We start from the raw sequence: 21867 nt of genomic DNA on the forward strand, positions 1-21867 counted from the left end.
CGCTTCCAAGACACCTGTTACAGTACATACAGCATATCCTGCTTTCAAAATTCCCATTGCATCTCTTAAACATGACCCATCAACAAAAATAATTTGATAATTTTCATCAAGTTTGGTATCCTTAATGTCAGGTCGGGGTTTTGTGCAAAATTCAGTTACCTGAAGGCAGTCATGCTCGACGTCTTCAGCGTTCTCAATTTCAGCATTTTCACCGGGGAGCAAGGTTGCTGGATTCAACGTAGTGCACCTTTTCAGCTGCACATTCGGTGAGCCCAGAATTATTGTTTCATACCTCGTGAGTCTTGCTCCAGTCATGTGTTGAGTTCGGGAGCGGGTCAAAAGTATCTCAACTGAGTGAGGGACCATGACTGTTAATGGATGTCCCATCACTATTCCTTCACTCTGAGTGAGGCTGATACCAACTGCTGCTACGGCGCGCAAACACCCTGGAAGTGCTGCTGCGACCGGATCCAAAGTAGCTGAAAAATATGCTACTGGTCTGTTTACGCCACCATGGGCTTGGGTCAAGACAGACAGAGAACATGCATCACGTTCATGACAAAACAATGTGAAAGGCTTTGTGTAATCAGGCATACCTAAAGCTGGAGCCCTGCACATGCATTCTTTCAATTCAATAAAAGCATCCATCTCATCTCCTTTCAGCTCAATTTCATCCAATGCATCCTTTTGGGTCAGTTTCAGTAAAGGCTTTGCTAGAGTCGAGAAGAGAATCCACTGGCGACAGTAGCTCACCATCCCCAAGAACTTCCTCACCTCCCTCCTTGTCTTTGGTGGACTCATTTGAAGTACACTTGTTATTCTTTCCTTCATTATTCTCCGTGACCCTTTCTCTATTTGGTGACCCAAGTATTTCACTTTCTTCTGACAGAACTGCAACTTTGAAGGAGACACCTTGGGCCTGATTCTAACTTTGGAGGACGGTGTTAAACCGTCCCAAAAGTGGCGGATATACCACCTACCGTATTACGAGTTCCATAGGATATAATGGACTCGTAATACGGTAGGTGGTATATCCGCCACTTTTGGGACGGTTTAACACCGTCCTCCAAAGTTAGAATCAGGCCCCTTGTGTCCATTCCTTCCCAAATGGTTCAGTAGGGCAATGGTATCAGCTGTGCAGCCACTTTCTGTCTTAGCTGCAATCAGTAAGTCATCAATGTACTGCACTAGGACTGACTCGAATGGCAATTCTAACGCTTCCAAGTCTTTCTTTAGAATCTGATTGAAAATTGACGGTGACTCAGAAAACCCTTGAGGAATTCGACACCAACTGTAGACTCTGTCTAAGAATTTGAAACAAAAGAGAAATTGGCTGTCCTCATGAAGAGGCACCGAAAAGAAAGCTTGTGACAAATCGATGACTGAGAACCACTCGGCATCGCAAGGGATTTGAAACATTATCACAGCTGGATTCGGTACTACAGGGCAGCATTTGACTATGATGTCATTTATTTTCCTCAAGTCCTGCACAATTCGGACCTTTCCACTCGGCTTTATTAGTCCCATGATTGGTGAATTACATGGACTGCTTAGCACTCCTTTCAGTACTCCCTGTTTTACAAACTCGTCAATGAGTTGGGCAACTTTCATGAGGGTGTCTTGTGCCATGTGGTATTGTGGGGTCTGGGGAAAGGTTGCATTGGGTTTTACTGTCACTTTCACTGGTTCCACTCCTTTCACCAATCCCACCTCCTTTCCTGTCATATCCCATACTTCTTTTCCGACTGTTTCCCGTAACTCAGCTGGAATATCTTCTTCGGTTAACATCGGAAGAAGGGTAATCAGAGGATAATTTTCATCGACAACTTCCATCTCGTCCCCTTCTACACTGTCCTCCTCTTCCCCATCACTGCTCGTCTGAATTCTGATTCCATCGTACGAACACATAATCGAACATCCCAATTTGCACAATAGGTCTCTCCCTAACAGTGCTATCGGGCTTGAGTCACATACCACAAAATTATGTAACCCTTGATAGTTACCAATGCTGACTGGTACTGGATCTGTGATTGGGTTCGTCAGGTATCTGTTTGCTACTCCCACCACTTGAACTGTTCTCCCTGAAAGGGGCAAATTTGGGACTTCAATGCTCCTAACAGTTGAACGTGTGGCTCCTGTGTCGACTAAGAATGAAACACGATGACCCATAACTTTTCCCTCTACATATGGACCCTTTTGATCAACTTCCAAGGATGCTGCAAGCACACAATTTCCCTCCTCATCTGAACTTTAACTCTCCCATACATTGTTTATTCCACTCTCACTGTGTAATGGAAACTGTTGTACTGTGCCATTTGTATTCATCACCTGACTCGAGACCTGTGGAGGAACCATCACTTGCTGCTGATTCATTGGTGCCAAAGGTATTTGCATTTGCTGATTAGGTACCATGGGTAACTGCTGTTGCATCGGCTGCATTTGCGTCATCTGCATACGGGGCATCTGCATCTGCTGCGGCTGCATGGGCTGTAATCCTTGCAGCTGATTTATGGTCTGAAAATTTGAGTTTGGACCTCTCATTTTCGGTCCCCTCATTGTCTGGAATGCATTGACATCATTGTTTTGCTGACCAACACCTGCACCTGCAACTTCCTGCACCATCATTGGGCACTCGCGTTTCCAATGTCCGACAATTCCGCACGCGTGACACGGCATCACCCTTTTCATTGCCTGCATACCATTCGAAGTCACAACAGTATTCAAATCCGGACCATTATTCACAAAACCTCCTCTGCCTCTGCCTCTCACCTGTGGCTGAAACACCATATTTCCCTGCGGCTGCGGCTGCAGTTGCGGTACCTGCTGTTGGAACCCTTGCAACCCTTGCAAACCTGTCTGAGCTGCTTTCAGCTGCATCATCATCACCTTCTCTTTCAACCTTTTCTGTTTCACCTCAATTTCGCCGCTACAGTATTTCGCATAAGTCAACACCTCATCAATCGGTTTCGACTGCCAACAAATCAAATGCGTCTTTATCATCTGACTTATCTCTGGTCTCAGCCCTTCCACAAACCTAAACACAAAATTAAGCATGTCCTTCGCCTCTATTGTTTCCGTGCCACTGTAGTTCTTGAACGCCTTCAACAACCTCTCATAGTAACCATGAATCGACTCTTTAGCCTCTTGGGCAGTCCGGTCAATCTTCTGCCAATCCACATTTTTCGCGGCAACCTTCGTCTTCAAATGCTCAATCACCTTGTGGTACAAGCTCATCACCATAGGTGATGGTGCACCCGTATCCCTGTCTCTCTCTGGTTCACTTGTCGGCCAACCTACAGCCCTTTTGCATTCTTCCCACAAATCTGCCGGAACCACAATCTCAAAGAGGGTGTTCAGGTCTTCCCAAAGACATTTTGCAAGCTTCACAAACCTATCAGTCTGTTGATACCATTCAATTGGTTTCTCTCTCAGTTTGGGAAAATCATCCGTAAAAGACTGAATGTCACTTCTGTGCCACGGTACATGTATCAATTTTCCCCCTGCTGTCTCCCTCATTGGTAACATGGTTACTGCATCACTACTCTGTGGTCTTTTCTCCTTGTGCTCTGGGACACTGTCTTTCTTCTTTTCCTTTTTCTTTGCCCACCTGCTTTCCCATTTGTCTAAGCACCTCCACACTTGTGCACTCTGCAGCAATTCTCTAAGGTGCGTCTTCATGCCTGCTGACCTCATGTGCTCAAAGTCTGTGGTCCCGAAATCCAATCTATAGCTCCTGCTCAAGTGTTTTGTCTTGTCTATCTCAATCCCGTTTTTGTCAGCTATTTCTTGCAACCTTCTGTGTACCTTATTCACTTCTCTCGTAATCCTGGGACATAGATACCTCAGCTCTTCTTCCGAGTAGGACTCTAGCCTATTCACACCCATAGTCCCTTCCACCAACTCTTCTGCTTCCATGCCCAACCTTACCATATTCAGGTAGTCTTCCCCCTTCCCACTTGTTGAGCTTTGTGTGGAATTCAGACTGTTGAACCACCGTGTTAGCTGTTGCGCATTCAACCCCATCAGTGTAGCATTCACATCGACTGCCATCGATGGTTGCGGCAACTTCTCAGTGTTCGATGTTAGAGGTATTATCAGTGGGGGACTCGACCTCACCACTGTTGACTGAGCACATATGGGACTAAACTCCATCAAGGACCCAGATCCAGTTGGCTGAGCCGCTATCGGAGTTACCTCTGGAGTGTTTTCTATGCACCTCCTCTCCGTCCCATTCTGCAGCATTGATCCCTGACCGCTCATACCTAAGTTAGGCTGGGTGTACAAAGGTACCGGTGGACCTACAGTAATGGGTAGGGTTATCGCATCTGGGTTCTGTCCATTCCCCAGGTTCTGAGGCATGTTCATTCCCACACCATGGGTCATCATTGCCGGCATGCCCGTCTGACTCCCCGTCATCTGAGCATGTGCGGTTCCCCCCTGCATCTGCTTTTGAGGCATCAAAAACTGAGTTGATTCAGCTTGTGCCAATGTTGGGTTGCAACCATTCTGTACTCCCATTACGGTTGGATCTAGAATCATCCCTGCACTGTTGTCACTGCTGTAGTACCTTGGGACCTGCGGCTGATCATTTTCTGCTGGTTTCAATAGGGGTACATCTGGATATATTCTCCTAACCTGCGGTATCTGCGGGGTAAACAGTAAACTCGGGTCCTTAGATCCCGATGGCGTTTCTGAATTCGGAGTTTCATCATTCTGTACCGGTGCCGGAGGGGCAGAACTGGTACTTGGACCTTGTCCACTCTCTGCATAAGGCGGTGGACGGTCGTTCAGCAATTGCATGATGAACTCCTCATCATCTGACTCATCTTCTCTATCTTTGGAACAGCTCCTGTTTGTCTTACAGGTAGCCTTCTTGCCTGTCTCCTCTTCTTCCTTAGCAATTGCGGGAAACAATTTTATCCCCTGCAATACATCTGACCTCCACACCTTCTGTGCATTGTCCCACCTAGCGTCCGCTAGTGTCTTTTCTACCTTTCTCATTCTGGTCTCGAACTTCTTTTGCTGTTGCTGTCTAGCCATTAGTTCCCAAATCGCTAGAGCCTCAAACTGTGCTGGCCTTGGAGGTACCTTCATGTCGTACATCGCGAATCTCAAATTCTCTAGGATCCTTATATTGAATGTCCCATGGATCGGGAACGCTACGCTCCCATGTTTCTCTGTCAGCTTGTGCCATTGCTTTAGCCAAAGGCACGGAGCTACCCCCTTTTCCTCCATTACAATGTAAGCTGGTGTACCTTCGGGTGGCGTCTCCTCTCCTATGCTCGCTTTAATGTAAGACTCTCCCTTCATCGCACTCTTTAACGCTTTAAAAAATTTCATTTTCTCGTCTTTTATTTCACAAAATTTGTAATCAATAGGTGACTTTAATTCCCGGAATACTCTTCGCTTGCCTTTCCCCTTCCAATCGAGCCCCACGGACTGCGTCCAATCCGTGCGCGACCCTTCTCTGCAACCAACCTATCCCAGCGCGGCTCCTAGTGACGTCACACTCACACACACTGCGGCTGACAAAGCCTTGCGGCTTGTCCTCCCTCACTCAGCTCCTCTCGTAACAACTTCTAGCATGTATCGCGAGCAATCCAAAAATATAAAACAGATCTGTCGGTTTACTACAGGAAGGGTAACACAATCGCTTCAGGACCTTAGGGATTTTTCACTAGCCTCAGCAGTTATTCCATCTTTCTCGGTCCCCACGTTCGCAAGCAAATCTGACCCGCAGACTCTGCTCTCAACTTGTCAGTGATCTATTCTAGTGCACTTAGAATTTGTCAAAGCCCGAAGTCGAAGTTTCTTTCACTCCCTTAACACACGTACCGACTTGTTGACCACGCCCGATCAACCTACTAAACCGACCAGACCACAACATAAACAAGTGTCTCATACACTTTTCAACATACTCCGGAGTCTCTTGACCTCGCAGGGCCCGTCTTAACAACAACAACCACGTGGACCTTTTTCTGCACAAAGCGCCACACGCACATGAAGTTCGACGACTTCCCTACTCTCACACTCGGAGTCGCACCTCCGCTATTTCTATGAAGTTCGACGACTTTCCTACTTCTTCACTCGGAGTCGCACCTCTGCTATTCTCTAAAATCCTCGCAACCTTTTCACACAATCTGCGGCAATAAGCTGTGCAAGCGCAAAATCCTAACTTCACTCATACCGTCACTAGTACCACCAACGCCGATTCCACACCTCCGTTCTCTCCATTCGCAAGCTCCGAGATCCCGGGAAAGTCGCGGGGGACTTAGCCCATCATCATTCTCTCAATCTGTTTTACCCAAGAAAATCTAATTCAACTTCTCGAGTGGGGTTTCAAAGAGCGTAACCGTTAATTCAACACCATGTACTTTAAGAGTACGGGGTCCCAAAAGGCGAAACCGTCCTCTGCTACCATCTACTGATAGAGCGTTTCCAGCCTAATAATTTACTTATAGTTGGACGCTCTTGGGTCGATGAATCTTTTGACTAAGTGGGACTCTCCTTACTCGGGAGTAATCAATCAAATCAATAATCAATAATCAATAACGAACATAAGCAATACCCTGATCAACATAACACTTCACAATTAATCCAGAATACATTTCGGCGAAACCATGACCTTTCGGTCATGAATAACCACACCAGTTTATGCAAAGTTAATGAATTTATTTCCCTATATTAACAAAGCTAGCACAATGTAGATGTGTCTCAACACCAAATGATATATGTAGATGAACATTAATAGCTGTCCATAACGGCGAAACAAATGCAATCTATGCAGCATTTGGATAACAATGCCTTCTATGATGGCAACGCAAACCACTAAAACTACAATCTGTAATGGGCTAATTGCATACATTTAGTCAGCATAACAAGGTCTCAAATTGCATCGTGCATCAAATGAATCCTCATCTAACCTCAAATTAGCATCAGCATGTGGGTCTTCATGCAAAACAATTTAGCAACATTAATTTAGAAATCTCCTAACTAGGGCCCTTATCAAAAATCAGCAGTTGGTTACCTAAAAAGAAAACACAATGCAATTGTACAATTTTCCTTTCATATTTACCAAATTCAATCAGCATTCAATGAAGTCTTCGTCTCACAGGTACCGGATTCGATCAGCATGGGACGGGGGCAAAGGGGCAGGGTGGACGGGGCAATTGCCTCACGGCGGCAAGATAAAAGGACAACTATTACTTCATGCAAAGGGGCAAATCAAAGTTAAAGTCTCTAGGGCGAGAATTACTTAAAAGTCTCTTTCTCTCGATTAGAGAAAGCATCAAAGTCTCTCAAAATGGCGTCGCAGCAAGATGGGCCATAATATCTGCAATGTCCTGCAAAATGGCGGGTATATGAGCTGTAATGTCCGATTTCCTCTTGTGCACCTGGTTTAAATAGACAACAGTTCAAATCCAGTAGGGTCTTCCATTGGAGGGTTCATAGGTTAGCTTCAAATTGTCCAATCAAAAACAACAGTTCTCACGCTTTTACTTAAGCATACATTATCCTTGGAGTCGGGAACGTAAGTTGTGACATATTTTACCAATTAACTCACTTTCAGAGCGTCCATTGTCTGCACCTGCAGATTGACCTTGGAGCGAAGAAGAAAAATGCCAGGCTGGCACGAAACCTTAAGATAAGCATGTGAACGATCTCACTGGAAAAGTACAGCTTCAAGCAAGAATACACGTTTATTTAGCACATCGGAAAAATACGAGCATCTAAATCGTGAGACATGGCGACTAGGCCAAAGCCTCCACTAAAGTTATGCTAAGCTAAAGCATTTCAAACAAGAAAATCATAGCACATGTTTACGATTATGTCAAACTAGTGCAATTCTAATACATCACGTTATATGAAGCACGCTTATAAATGTTGGCAAACTACTCTAAGGGCACATTTGTCCCCGTACAATCTTATTTAGTTCGATTAAAGTCACACTTGATTATTGCAGCACTACGTTTATGCACTAATAAATGTAAAACCTTCATTTTAGCTTCATCACCACTAAGCAACATTTGAATCACCCCATCTCTCATTCTTTTCCATACAATTCCAGCAAAGAATATTTGATATGAACTAAATCATATTACCACCAATTAATGGATATTGCTGTGAGGCCAGTTGGATTTTCAATTAATTAGAGACACTGCATTAGTGAAACACTTAACATCAAACATGCTTTCTTGTTTGAGAACCTGCACCACATACTTAAGAAATCCATAAAATAAGAATAAAGCAATATTTAAGAAGATTCTTGTACACATACCTGAAACCGGTAAAAAGTGCCATCATCTTTTAATGTGAGTACGTGGTCTGATATCGGAAAGAAATAGCCATGAGCAGCCATTAACGTCCCCATGTGCAGAGCCTCCACTGTTTCATGAAAGAGAAAACCACACAAAGTTTTGTACTTTTCATTTCTCTTAATCTTACTATCTTTCAAATTGCAGACAATTGAAAATTCTAGCAAGTGAGTTATCTAACATAAAAATAAAAACCTAAACATTAAACTTCCTTTGTCAAAGAGACACTACGGGCCAGATTTACAAGGCCCTAGCACCTCTTAATGTCACACTAGAGTTATTTATTTTTACACTAATGTTGTGTTAAGGAGGCATTCTCCTTTGCCATATTTACAAAGTGGTGCAATGCTAGCATTGTGCCACTTTGTGCCCACTTGCGCCACATTATGCCTGTGCCAGGCATAATGTATGCAAGGGGGATGGGCCATTTTTAGCATCATTTTTAACGCATGCTAAAATGACGTGCCCGTTACTTTCAATGGGTCTCCCTTTACTTTGCAGGATTAGCACCACAATTTATGGTGCTAATCCTGCAAAGTAACACAAAATTCTGACGCTATTGTCCTAACGTGTTCCATGGTGCGCGGTATTATAAACATGGCTCACACATGGTGTCATGAGGGGACGCAAGGAAAGTGGCAAATCACAGCTGATGCGACCACTTTCTTGAAAATCTGGTCCTACGTTTTCAAATGCATTTGGTTATCTATGCTTTACATTCAAGATGTAACATGTTAAATCGCAAGAATACTGTAGAATGGGAGTTTCTTACTCAATTTCATATTGTTGTCTGATCGAATACACATTTTATCAACACATAAATAATAAAATCAAGTTGCAATGAAATAATCAATATACACAACACATAAAACCAAGATAAAGCCACATAACGGTCAAAAAAAGTTTTACAAATTCTACATCAGTTGATCGAGCCTAAAATTACAGGGTGCACAGAGTGGAAGGAGAAGCATATGCGCACGTAGATCAACTATGCCGTACACAATAACTTAGATTTCACCAGCTACCACAAACATACTTGAGCCGATTTAACAAATTCATTGCATATTGGCCCAGTTTGTTAAACCCAGTAATCGGCACATATTCGGCACGCGGGTACAATCTATCAAAATCTAGGTTTAGAATAAGGTGGGCAAGTGTTGATCTGTCTCCACGGTTTAATTACATACCGGGCACGTCTTTGATGTTATTGTTAAAGATGTCCAAGATTCAGCGAAAACAGCAATAGACAGAATAGCATATCTAAATTAAAAAAATACGACCTCGTTAGCGTGAGATTGATGTGGTCCAGAAATTCCACGGTTCTAAATACTGTTTGTGAAGAAGAAAGGATTTGAACAGACTGCCCACACTATTCAGCAACTCCCTTTGCTCCTTAAACTTGGCTTAAAAACTATACTTCACAGCAACCATCATAAACGCACAAATAAATGACGGGTCATGTCAGCAATCTCTTATTCCTAGATCAAGGAGAACCTGCTTCACGTAGGTCGACCAGGTGATCCTCTGGGTTTTGTGGCAACTGATGATAAATGTAAGGGCGTCTCTAGACAATTTCAACTCATTCGGCACCCTGGTCAGATACGTTATGGAACAGGTGCAATTTAGCAAGCTCTGTGATGGCTTTAGAGTGAGATCTAATCTCAGAGGCAATAGAGGGGCGCATCAGTTAAGGTTCAGGAGGGACCTACCAAAATTATTTTTATCTACCCCCTAAGGTTATCATATTACAAAGGCCCCAAAAATCAGCACCAAACGTAGCAGCACTCCTGAATTGAATGTTATACATTTCCATTACTAGCAAAATAGGATGAAAAGGTGCCTTTTTGCTGAATTTATCTAATAGTGGAGCCCTATGTTTGATCAACAAATAACTCTTGGTGATTTGAGATGAGACGGACATGAGTCTGTATCAGACAAACTAATCCCTCAGTAATCAATTCTTTCACTCTCTCCAGGATATTGGTTCCCAAATGAATGTTCCCCTCAAAATTCATTTGTCTATTATAGGACACAAATTAAGTTTTCAACGCATTAGTTTCCAGCCGTGGTACACCCAAAATAATTAGAATCTATTTAGAAGGGTTTCCAAACCAATTGCAGTCCTGCAAATTGGAAGGATGTCATCAGCGAAAAATAATGTGGGCACTTTGGCCAGCTAGAACTGGAGAATCATTAGCACAATCCAGGAAAACACCTCTACAGGTATTTATAAACAGTGGGGCAAAAGCTAGGGCCAAAACACAACCTTGTCAAACTTCATTCTTTACATTGATTTTTTCCACTAGGCCTATTCGTATCAGGGCATATTTCCCCCATTAAGGCACCTTATGATGTTAAGAAGGCTTGGTACGCTAATACTAGCCAGTACTTCCCAGGGTCTACCGCTAGGGAGCAGATTCAATGCAACGCTAAGGTCAATGAAGGCAACAAAAAGATGTTCTCCAAAGATGTAAAGGGTCTTCCACTTGGTCAACAAAAGAATTGGTCCACGGTTCCAGTCGTCAATCTAAACCCCGCTTGTAAATGGATTAAAATATCACTGTCCACAATTCACTCTGATAGCTTCATGAACAGGTGGTCCCAAAATTATCTTTTGGTGATTATCCAAAAGTCTAAAAGGGGAATAGTTGCTGGGAAGGTTTCGGCAATCATTTTGAAGGCTGGAATGATCTCAGCTCCCTTCCAGGTCTGAAGGATCGTGGATACAGCAGCTATCGTGTTAGAATCCAGGCTAATCTAAGGAACCCATTCAGTAAGATCAAAGAGGAACATATTGGTGATAGCCTATATAACACTGGTGTCCTACCCTGGCTTTGGAGTATGACAGCCACTTCAGTGTAAGCAATTGAAAATGTGTCCAAGAGAAAAATAAGGCTTCTCAATCTCCGTTTTCAGGTGCCATGCCAGGCGGCCTCTGTGGTAAAATACATCAGGAAGAATAAAGAGGTTCAGGTGGGCAATCCACTCCCTCAGTTAAATATATACCTTGGAGATCTTAGTTGACTATTTATCACCCTGGCTTACAAGGTGCCAAAAGGATTTTAGTTCTTTGTTTTAGTGGCATCGAGAAGATCTTTCAGCATCCTATTTTCCCAGTTGAATTTTGCATACCTTAAGGCTTCTCTATGAAATGTTCTAGCTTCACGAATCTCAAGCCTATCCTCTTCCTTAGAAAGGCTAGGAGAGCTTTCTTGGCAGTCCTTCAAGCTGTGGCAGACCACTTTTGTGTTTTGGGAGAACTAATTGGCTTTATAAAATCCTTTTGGAAGTATTCTTTCAATTTCGTGACTAATGCATTATGTGCATCAAGTATTGTATTGGGATGTTCCCAATTTTCAATCAACGACCACAGGTGAGTGGCCACCATATCATACATCTCTGGAATTCAAACAGGAGAAGACTAGAAGACATTTTTATTTAATGTTTCTTCTATTGTCGATTAATGCTGGGACATCATTATAAGGAGATGGTTGAAGGCGCCGAATATAAGTTCTGGTTGCTAAGGGTAAGTGGATGGAGATCACTCTCAGCTACAGGTATGACCTTCATATCCTTCGTTAAATTCCAAATCCTAACTTAAAGAAGGATGTAATCTATATTACTAGTATAAACCCCCTTTGAAAATTTGGAGCAGCATTATTATCAGACAGGGAGTGACTGCTACAAGCACGAAGGCCGAATGAGAGAGATATGTCGGCCATGTGCAGGACTGACCTCTCTTTTTTAAGTGGGGCTACTATCTCTGGAATGCCTCAAAAAGTATCTTGGTCGGCAGCTAAATTCTAAAGGGTACCGAAGGGCTCAATGGTTAGCTCCAGGTCACCCACAAAATTATTTAATAGGTGTAAAGTAGATGAACCTTTGTGAAAACTAATGCTTCTATTGTACATGTAAATTAACAGAACAGGACTATCTGTGGCTTGGGTAAATATAAAACTCTGGATATCAGTAGACAAAGGGTCCAGCTTTACAACAGTGCACAGTAAAGACATTTCAATCCACACTTATAATCTGCCTGATGCTCTTCCTGTTGCAGAAGTAATTGCTGGAGTGTAAAAACTCTTGAAGTCACATCTGAAAACATTTGCCTGGACCATGTTTCCTGAAAAATGCAGATTTCATGCCTGTCAATGAATTGTTCCCACTAACTATCACCTAGTTTACATTGTATCCCTGCTATGTTTTAGCTCAGTATTGATATGGTATTAGTATACAGAGCATGAGATAAATGAGGGACCTCTCTGGTCGATAAAGATAGTTCTACATGGAGATCAGTGAAATGGGCACTCGTAGGCTCCTTATCCACTGACACTAAAGTGGAATGGGAAACATGCAGGGATGTATGAGGGGCCTTAGACACCAGTAGTGGTAGTTCGACCCAAGGGTTAATGGTATATACACCTATCAACTCCCTGGCCACTACTGCTGAAAGAGTAAGCGCATCTCTGTCTGTAGCATGAGCTGGCATTTTAGGGAAGAACTTGGGATGGAGTTGTTAAAATGAGGGTGTCAGTCATTATCAGTGTGTTGCGCAAGCAATGAAAATTATTTTGCAGTAGGGATGGAAGGAGGAGAACCAAAGTGATATAAGTCTGGCGCAAACCTCGGAAATCCTGGGATAAGATGACAATAAAAATAACCTAGTGTAAGTAAGAATCTTGGACTGCTCATACCAGATGGAACATTACAAATCGAATCCTCAGCCCCCTACTGTCCCCCTGCCACCTTTGCTTGTTGTCACTTAGCTCTTGTAGGGTTGAAATATTATGCTTTGTGAACATGTAAACATGTCAAACTGTGTTTTTCTGTGAGTGAAGGAAGGCTGGGTTGGAGCAGTCTTCACAAGCGATGACTCTAAACCTATTCTGGACAATTACGGCTTTTATGGCTCCCAAACACTCATGGATGGGTTGAAGTCTTGCATCTAAAATGGCAGACATTTTACCACATAAAGACTCTTGAAGAGCAGGCAGACTCTAGGAATTATATCCCAAAGCCAGATGGACATAATGGATGACTGTTTTCCATTGGGCCTAGTTGAAAGGAGTTTTAAATTTTAAAGGAGTTGACATGTCAGGTCACAAAGCCGAATTTGACGTAGTAACAGAGTCAGAAGTATGAGGGATGCCATGTGTGTCACACATAAGGAGGCTTGCAGTTGGAGCTTCCCCCGCAAGTGATAATAAAAAATGCAGGTAAAGGCAACAAGATGTTCCAGCATCTCAGCAGTAAGCGAGAGACATCTTTCAGCCAATTCAATCTGTTTACTATTAATTCACAATGCACACTTCTAAAACCCATCTATTGTCACACTTTTGTTTTTTGTTGATGAGATGGCTCTGATTTTGCAATTCCCCACTCCCACAGCCGTTACACTGATTATGGTTCTTTTTAATCAGAACCGAGCAAAATAGTTCCTACAACACCCCCGAAGTCCGTCTTAGAGTGGATAAATAGCAAAAACAAAAGAGTACCAAAAAAAAGTACCTTGAATCAAAGGAACAAAAGAGATGGCTCAGCCCAGCTTTCTCTGAACAATGAGAGGCAAATGGTGGCCAGTCCTTGGCTCGGCTTTGCCCAAGCACGGCCACGCAGCGGGGTAACAGCAAATGCTTTACAGCTCAGTGGGCCCCTCCTCAACTGTCTCCTGGCAGTGTGGATTCCGGGACCTGCAATCCCAACAAGGAATAACCAGTATGATGTCCGCACAGTTGGAGAATAACAAGTGCTTCATAGTGCAGTGCAAGCTCCTCTTCCTCAGCCCTCTCCTGGCAGTGTGGATTCTGGAACCTGCAGCCCCAACGAGCAGCAACCAGCATGGCGTTTCATACTAATTCATAAGTATGTAAGCCTTATAAGCTCTGAGATAGGAGTGTCTTTGTAGAAAGTATCAAACACAAATTCCAAGACCAAGAATACAGAGAGGTTTTCCAATGAAAACATTTATAAATTTGATAGAGGTGCCGCTGCTCTACATTATAAGGATATTAAAAGTCGGCAAAAAGTTCTGTTACTATATAGAAGAACAAGACAAGGCACTTTTGACATAATTCAGAAGTGACTACCAATACAATGGGGAATTTTTATTCTATAGAACACATTGTTTTACCATTACCTTCCCTAATCTTCTGTGAAATTGGTGGTCTCCTGTGCCTTCTATGAGGGATATACTATGGAAAATAGACATGAAGAGTACATGTGGAATTTATACATGAAAATAAACTTGTCAACATGACACTTGTAATTAGCTGGAAAATATAGTTTAACTAGTTTACTTCCACATTCAAAAACTGCTGTAGCAAAGAATGTATGTTAACCTGTTGACTGATTCCTATTTTCTTGCAGGAAATCCAGCAGCATGATAAATACACATACTGCCATGAATGTTTCTTTGTCAGCTAATAACAATAGGCCTAATTCTCAAAATATAGATAAACTGCCTTAAGTTTCCTTTTATAATTTCAGTAAATGTCTGACTGCCCTGTAATTCACAGAGGAATCTATGGGATCTACTGGCAGTCTGTAACAGTTGCAGATTCCCAAGAATAGCACTGGAACTCTTTATTGAATTATACGGTACTCACATTGCCATTTACACATCTGTTACTATAAAAAGTCTACATTTGCAGATGCCTAAATGTGCACTGAAGTGCAATCACATATTAAAATATTTTACTTTTTTGTCTTCACAGAAAGTGTCTGATTTACAAAACGGATTTTGGCGTACAAGGCTGTGCTCTGTGAGGGGATGGCTATCTGCTGGGTGAGTTTGTGACACAGCCTTTCCTCTCTCAAGGCCGTGCAGCCCCCAGCCCCCACCACAGCCAAAGGCGTGCACCCCGAGTGATTGGCTGCAGGTTACCCGAGAGGGTTAGTTGTATTGTCAAGTTTGAAAATGATAAAAAAAAAGAAACCACTGGAAAAAAAGGTTGAAGTGATGGTATAGTTAGGTGCTGAAATTAACTCTGTCTATAGAACCCTATAGGATGCTGTCACAATGCTTGAAGGGTGTCGTCAGTGATGTGATCAATGGAGTCATTTGAAATGTCATCAGTGATGTCATTATTAATGATGCAATTTAACATGTCATGAGTGATGTAATCTGTGAGATCATAAGCAGTGCATGGCGGGGGAACAAGGTATAGTAAGCTCAGCAAACTATAACTTGTGAATTTCAGTGGTTTTATTTTTAAACATTAGTTGTTATCTTATTTCAACACTTAGCTACAATATCTCTTTAACGTTTGTTGTTTCACTGAATTTCTTTTCTTTAAAAAATTTAAGTTAAGATCATACTAACGTACTGTAAGAAATTAGGTTGTTGGTTGACTGGGGTGTGAGCAGTGCTCAACCAGCAACCACAGGCCTTGTCAGGGTGAGGCACAAGCCAAACCTAAATTAACCTATGCTCAACCCTCTGGTAGCTTGGCACAGAGCAGTCAGGCTTAACTTAGAGGCAAAGTGTAAAGCATTGTTGTGTAGCCATTTTAGCTATAATTTTAGACACATTATTTTAGCATATTAGGCATGCCGCTGTGCACTTTAACCTATGTATATTTTATTCAGCTTTGTTTTATTATTTTAAAATTAGACACATTTGCGGTATTGATTTATTTTTTCTATCTAGCTGTTCTTCGTCTAGGTCAGCACTGCATTCTTAAACAAGACATTTCTTTCACTTTGTGCTTTTCTCAAGGCTGCAGCAAGATAGGTTGCCGGCAAAAGTGGTACACTTTGTCTCCAATGTTCACAGAAACATACACACTCTTACGTGGGAATCCTTTCTTGGAACATCAGATGTTTTACTATAAAAACACTACTTTGACCCATGTAACATAGAGGGAGATTCCAGCCAGATTACCACGACTGTATGCTGATTATCGATTGCTGCGCTACAGCTGCATATGTAGACTATAGGCCTCTTGCTCAGGTATAAGGGATGATGTCTTCCCAGAGGGAACCTAAAAGGCAGAATCAGAGTTTAACATGCGGTACTCTAACATAGTTTAGGTAGGAACTATCTATACAAACCTTAGTGACAGTATGGTAGCGTTATTCTTGCATTTTACTCTCCTTGTCACAATTTTTATCTTATTGTGCTTCATCGTCCTAGTTATTGCAATAAATGCTTTATTATCTAAGATGCAGTTACTTCAATAAAACCTTATTGAACTTTACTCTGCCTCTGATTGTCCTTGCATATGTGAGACTAATGTAACTAAGGGAAACGAATGAGATCTGAGTGACCACGATTCCCCCGAGGAGTCATGTATGTCATGCGCCCGGTTGGCCCAATCAACCCTGCTCTTGGGTGGAGATGAGGCACTGCTAGTTAGCCGGAACAAACCCGGATTAGGCCGACAGGTGTCACATCGTGCAGGATCAGACCTAGTCCCCTGCAGTAGAGGTGATTGTTCTGCCCAAATCCATTAGTCTCATTAGGATAATGAAATCCTACCTAACAGTACTTGTGCAACACTTCAAACAGTGATAAAGTGAAAACACACAAAAAGGACCCCACAGCAAGTTAGAAAAATAGAACTTCTTTTAGTAAATAAAACAAACCATCAAAAATCCAATCATTTGAACCGGAGATATTCAAGTTAAAAACTTTCAGGGAAAAAAGCGCCAAAAAACCCAAAGTGCCAGCTGTGGATATCTGGTTGCGCTGGAACAGGACAAAGTCACAGGTTTATGCAAACCATGATGGATCGAGGACAGGCTATAGGGACCCACTTAGGCCTTCTGAACAGAGGGCCAGATGTATGATATGGTTTTACCCATTCTATGTGAAAATTCTTTAGTACATATGGCCCAGAGTATTTTATATCCTGGTTTGCTCTGCGTTGAAGATGCATTGCACGGCAGAAGTGATGTGCGGGTTCTGAGGTGCGTCGATGCTGCAATGCGTGGGCCTACAGCATCATCAAGAATCCCGTAGAATTTTTTTTTATGTCCAGTGACAAGGATGCAGTGCGCAGTCAGGGCAATGCATTGGTTCTGATGAGCTGTGATGCTGCGTTGTGGACTCCGTCAATGTCCTCAAGGCTGCTGTCGAGGGCCTGGGCTGTGAATGTGTCATGCAGTCGGGGTGATGCATCACTTCCAAAGGGCTGTGATGCAAGGGGGTTCTTTATGACGCATCCAATCCATATGGTTCTGCTTGGGTTTGCGCCGCCGAGGAGATACGTCGGTTCCGCTGGAACATCCATTTGTTCATGGAACAATGCCCTCTAGTGCACCAACCCCAGGGGAGCGCGGAGCTGTGCACCACAGGGTATCGTTCCATAAACAAATTAATAGATTTGTGGAACTATGCAACCCCCATGTTATCCCCATTGGGCCTATCCTTCTGATTTGAGGAGGGTTCCTACTTAGGTTACCATATCATCAATGAAATATATGGTATGTGTCCACATGACAGTGAGGATTAGGTTGTTCTTTATATAGGTCCTGACGAATCGCATTTAGATCCTTATGACTACTAGAGCGAGAATATTGACCGGTTTGTTATAGGCATTGTAGGAACTACCAACACTGTACTCCGTGAGTCAGTCCCTAGAGTAGGGGAACATGACACACGACTTGACATACTTGTAGGGGAACTGGGTCATTATACTCACCTTCCAACTCCTTTGTTGTTTTTGACCTAGACAGGGGCTCCACTATCATAATAAAGGTCTGTCTTCTGGATCCCCCTAGTCAATTTTAACAGTTCTTCACCAGTCCCTCATTATGGCACTCACTACCAGCAAATATTTCTAAAAGATCTCCAGTGAAGAGCCCCCTAGAGGAGCCTGTCAGGCATTGCAGTGCCGCATGACGAGGAGCAAAGCCTGATGATGAAGCATGTCACCGAAAGGTGAGTGAGGGCTTTTGTTACAAGTATTGAATACTTGTAGGGACCAGCTGACTAACCCCCAAATTGGTAGTGAGGATTCGCATTTCCCTTGGAACTGTGCATTCTTCTTTTTTGTCAAAGTTGTATGACCTCTGCAGTAGCGCCACATAGTCTTTTTTTAGATCCGCTAGTGACGCTTGGTTGCCCAGACATGTCACACAGATTTAATATAATGGGATTTGGATTTTGGTGGGTGGGATACCATCACCGTTGTGACGGAGTAAAACATTGGTCGAGTTCTAAATCAGGCCCTCAGTGTTTAAGGACTTGTGGATAAGGTGACAGTCCCAAACTGGAAAGATGTGAAACCTGATGACCCTCAAGAATGCAAAAGCTCCCCCTCACATTTTAGGGTCAACAACACCATCTCTTTAAGGGTTATGAATCCTCAACCAGCTCTGCCAGAGCAACCATCAAATCATCTATAAGCTTGGATAAAATGTGGTGCCCTGAGTATCAGGCATCTCTCTTTCTCATACGCTAAGCACTCTTAAAGTTCAGACCATTCTTGTTGTGCACGCTAGCTGAAGGATAGCCTCTGCCAACACAGCCTGTCTTCACACTCTGAACATGCTCCAGTGCTCAGGCTAAAGGAACGGGTAGGTCATCCGTCGTAGTGGTGGATCTCCAATAATCACCCCCAACGACTCAACAAGCTCCTCATTCTCCTGGCTATTTCCATCATATCACCAAACCTTTTGAGTAATTGAGCAGGAGAAAACATGTGAGGTGACTCATGCTCATCTTGGACTCTGGCCAGCTCTGCACTCCACACTTGTTTTTAGAAAAGATCTTTGGAAAAATCCAAATAGAAGCCCAAGCTTATTGTGGTGAATTACTTTGATAAACATGACCAGTAGGGTCATGTATTTTTACTGCACCAATGGTAATTGGTACAGGGACACTTTTCCTGTTCAATGCTCGACAAAGTATGTGCAGTTCCCTTCAGATTGAAATGTACAAAGCACACTGTATTTGGTGTATTTCAGTTACTAAAACATATACTTTTGAAAATGTCCGGAGATCTAGAACCCTCATCTAAAGTCAACTGGTAGTAGTGAAAAGCAGGACCCTAAAGAGGCTCAAAAATAACAAACAAACAAAACCAGAAACCTCAGAAACTCACAGACGGGCACTCTTTAATATCTGTTACAGACTTGAAGGACACTAAGGTGCCGGTTTGATGACACTGCAGATATCAAAGTATTCGTCATTATTGGAGTTGTGGTTCACTTTCTTTATTTCAGTGTGATTTTGATGTCTTTGGTTTCTTGAGTAAAGATCCCTTTGGTGACGGTAAAGTCTGTATTGACTCTTACTGTTTTACTTTACTTTTCTACTCGTGGCGTTGGATACTGAAATGGTTCTTCATATTAAATATTTTTGCATTATTCAAAATTAGCAAGTAAACCAGCTGACATATTAAATGTGTTTTATTCATGTTTAGATTGACCATAGCTAATGTAAGCATGAATCTTACAATAGCTAACATTTGGTTGTTATCTTGCTTGAAGAGATGTGTGCATTTTATTTCTAGGAGGATTTCAAGTGCAAATTGACAACCACAATGTTTTTTTGCTTTCCTTCCCATGTGAAATGTTTTTTAAGTGATGGCCATAGAATGTTCTAATTTATTGCAACAGTACACCTGCAGAACACAGACCAGTCCAATATATTGCAATATGTTGCAGATAAGTTTGAAGGATGCTTATAGAACCCATATTGTGGAGGATCCTGAGAAACTAATGAGCTCAGAACTGTATCTTTTTATTTAAATCTGATTTGATTGTTTTATGGGAATGATGTGCAGGTGTAGGATTTTGTGGTTTAAGCTAGGGCAGAGTAGATTATAGATCAGACATGCTTTGCCCATTTTCCACACAGCTTAGACCAGAGTAGGGTAATCTCTTTAAGGAGAACCAATTTTTCTTAACTGTTCTTTGAAGTGACCTTATACAACCTCGTCCTCTAACTCATATGACTTTAATTAGAGCTACATATTGTCAATTCATTCATATTTTGACCGATATTGATTTGACAATTTTATCTTTGGAAACATCTAAACCTTCAATAAACCTTTATGGTTTGAAACTTTACCATTCTCTGTTTTGATAATGGAGCCTAATGTGCCTTGCAATTTAAATCAAGTGACTTTATGACTAGACTCAGTTGCAAACTTTGATTCATCAGATAGCGCCTTATGGTCCCCAACTTTGCACGAACTAAAGCACTAAGAAAATCTGCTTGTCAGATTTCATGCAGTTTCTGCTGTTGTATATGAAAATTTTGTCAAAGTGGCAGGGAAAAAAATAACCCCTATGTCTTTGTGGTCTGTTGCAATGTTTTTGAGGAGACATGTCTTCCAATTAAAGATCTGGGACAACGTAATTGCCATAAGCCATACAGTTTCTGAATCTACAGGTGCACGCTGACTTTTTTAGTATATTCGAAAAGTAAATATTTGAAAGGCACAGATTTCGAGGAGACAAGACTACTCATACATGCTAGAGTTAATCAAAGCTGATTCTGACAAAGCACACAATCAAAACTTCTCAGCCTCAACTGGTGAAGTTCCTGGAAGTGCTTTAATTTGTAGCTAATGAATCATTCCAAGGAATTGCTTCGATGGCAGCTGGTGTAACAAGCTTTCTGTGGCATTCTACAGAGATTTTGCTTGTAATTCTGAGGCATGTACCTGCAGAACAAAATGGTCTTAACAGTGAATTTTATGCATTTGTGGGTTTCTGAAAATTGTTGGATCCATAGCTTACACACATTTACACGTGGATCCGCCTCGCGCATGAAATTGAAATTGAGTACTCCATTAAGCTCTATCTGGCATGTGCTGTGGCCATCAAGCATTGCAATGCAAATCATCCAGGGTATACTTTGATGGATTGTAATGCTAAATATTAAAATACCTAGACTAATGTCACTCCTGAAGCAACAAAGGAACTGGCTGTAGATGAGGGTGAATTTGTTTGTTAAGGATTCAAAAGATATATGTCAGGCGTCTTGGCAATAAAATAATGTAATACTTTATTGCTGTCTATACCATTATTTGTTTACCTAGTGTTTTGCAGATGACAGTGTATACTCACTCAAACTATGACTGTAGGCACAATTTCTCATGCCACTCACTCTTGGTGAGATCAGGCATCAGACGTTACCACTCGTACATTATTGAGCAAATTATATGACATATTAAAAGTAGGTTTCACTGCTTTAATGTCAGTTGTGTAATCAGCATCAGGGCAGGCTTTAGGGTGGTGCAATCGGTGCAGCGGCACCTGGTGCTGACCTTGCTGGGGTGCTGTACTTAGAAATAACTTATGGGCTTTAAAGCATCTGCTGCAGAGTTCTTGGTGTGTCCAGACTTTTTGAGGTAACAATAAAAAAGTCAAGATAACTCTGGTGATTAATGCTACTACTGGAGAGACATTGGAGTTTTTTCTATAACTAGTTTGGTTCCTCCTAAAGTGGTACAGAAAGTTAATATGCCTGCTGCAAAGAATGCTGTTCTCTCTAGCATTTAAAAGATTTGTTGGTTGAATTAACCGTCTTCTTTTGTGTGCCAAACTTCATGAACAGTTTGACACATGTAATGTTATTAATGAATCAAGCATGAAT

General features: G+C 42.2%; 1 protein-coding gene across 2 annotated transcripts in view; it reads right to left on the minus strand.

Annotated features, from left to right (window-relative positions):
- RGS7 (regulator of G protein signaling 7) overlaps positions 1 to 21867 on the minus strand; it is a 1783260-nt gene that overhangs the window by 821478 nt on the left and 939915 nt on the right. For both annotated transcript variants that reach the window (XM_069234688.1, XM_069234689.1), the window contains exon 5: positions 8279 to 8385. In XM_069234688.1, coding sequence (XP_069090789.1) covers positions 8279 to 8385 — 107 coding nt within the window. The remainder of the gene's footprint in view (positions 1 to 8278; positions 8386 to 21867) is intronic.

Source organism: Pleurodeles waltl, chromosome 5, assembly GCF_031143425.1.
Source record: "Pleurodeles waltl isolate 20211129_DDA chromosome 5, aPleWal1.hap1.20221129, whole genome shotgun sequence".
Lineage (NCBI taxonomy): Eukaryota > Metazoa > Chordata > Amphibia > Caudata > Salamandridae > Pleurodeles > Pleurodeles waltl.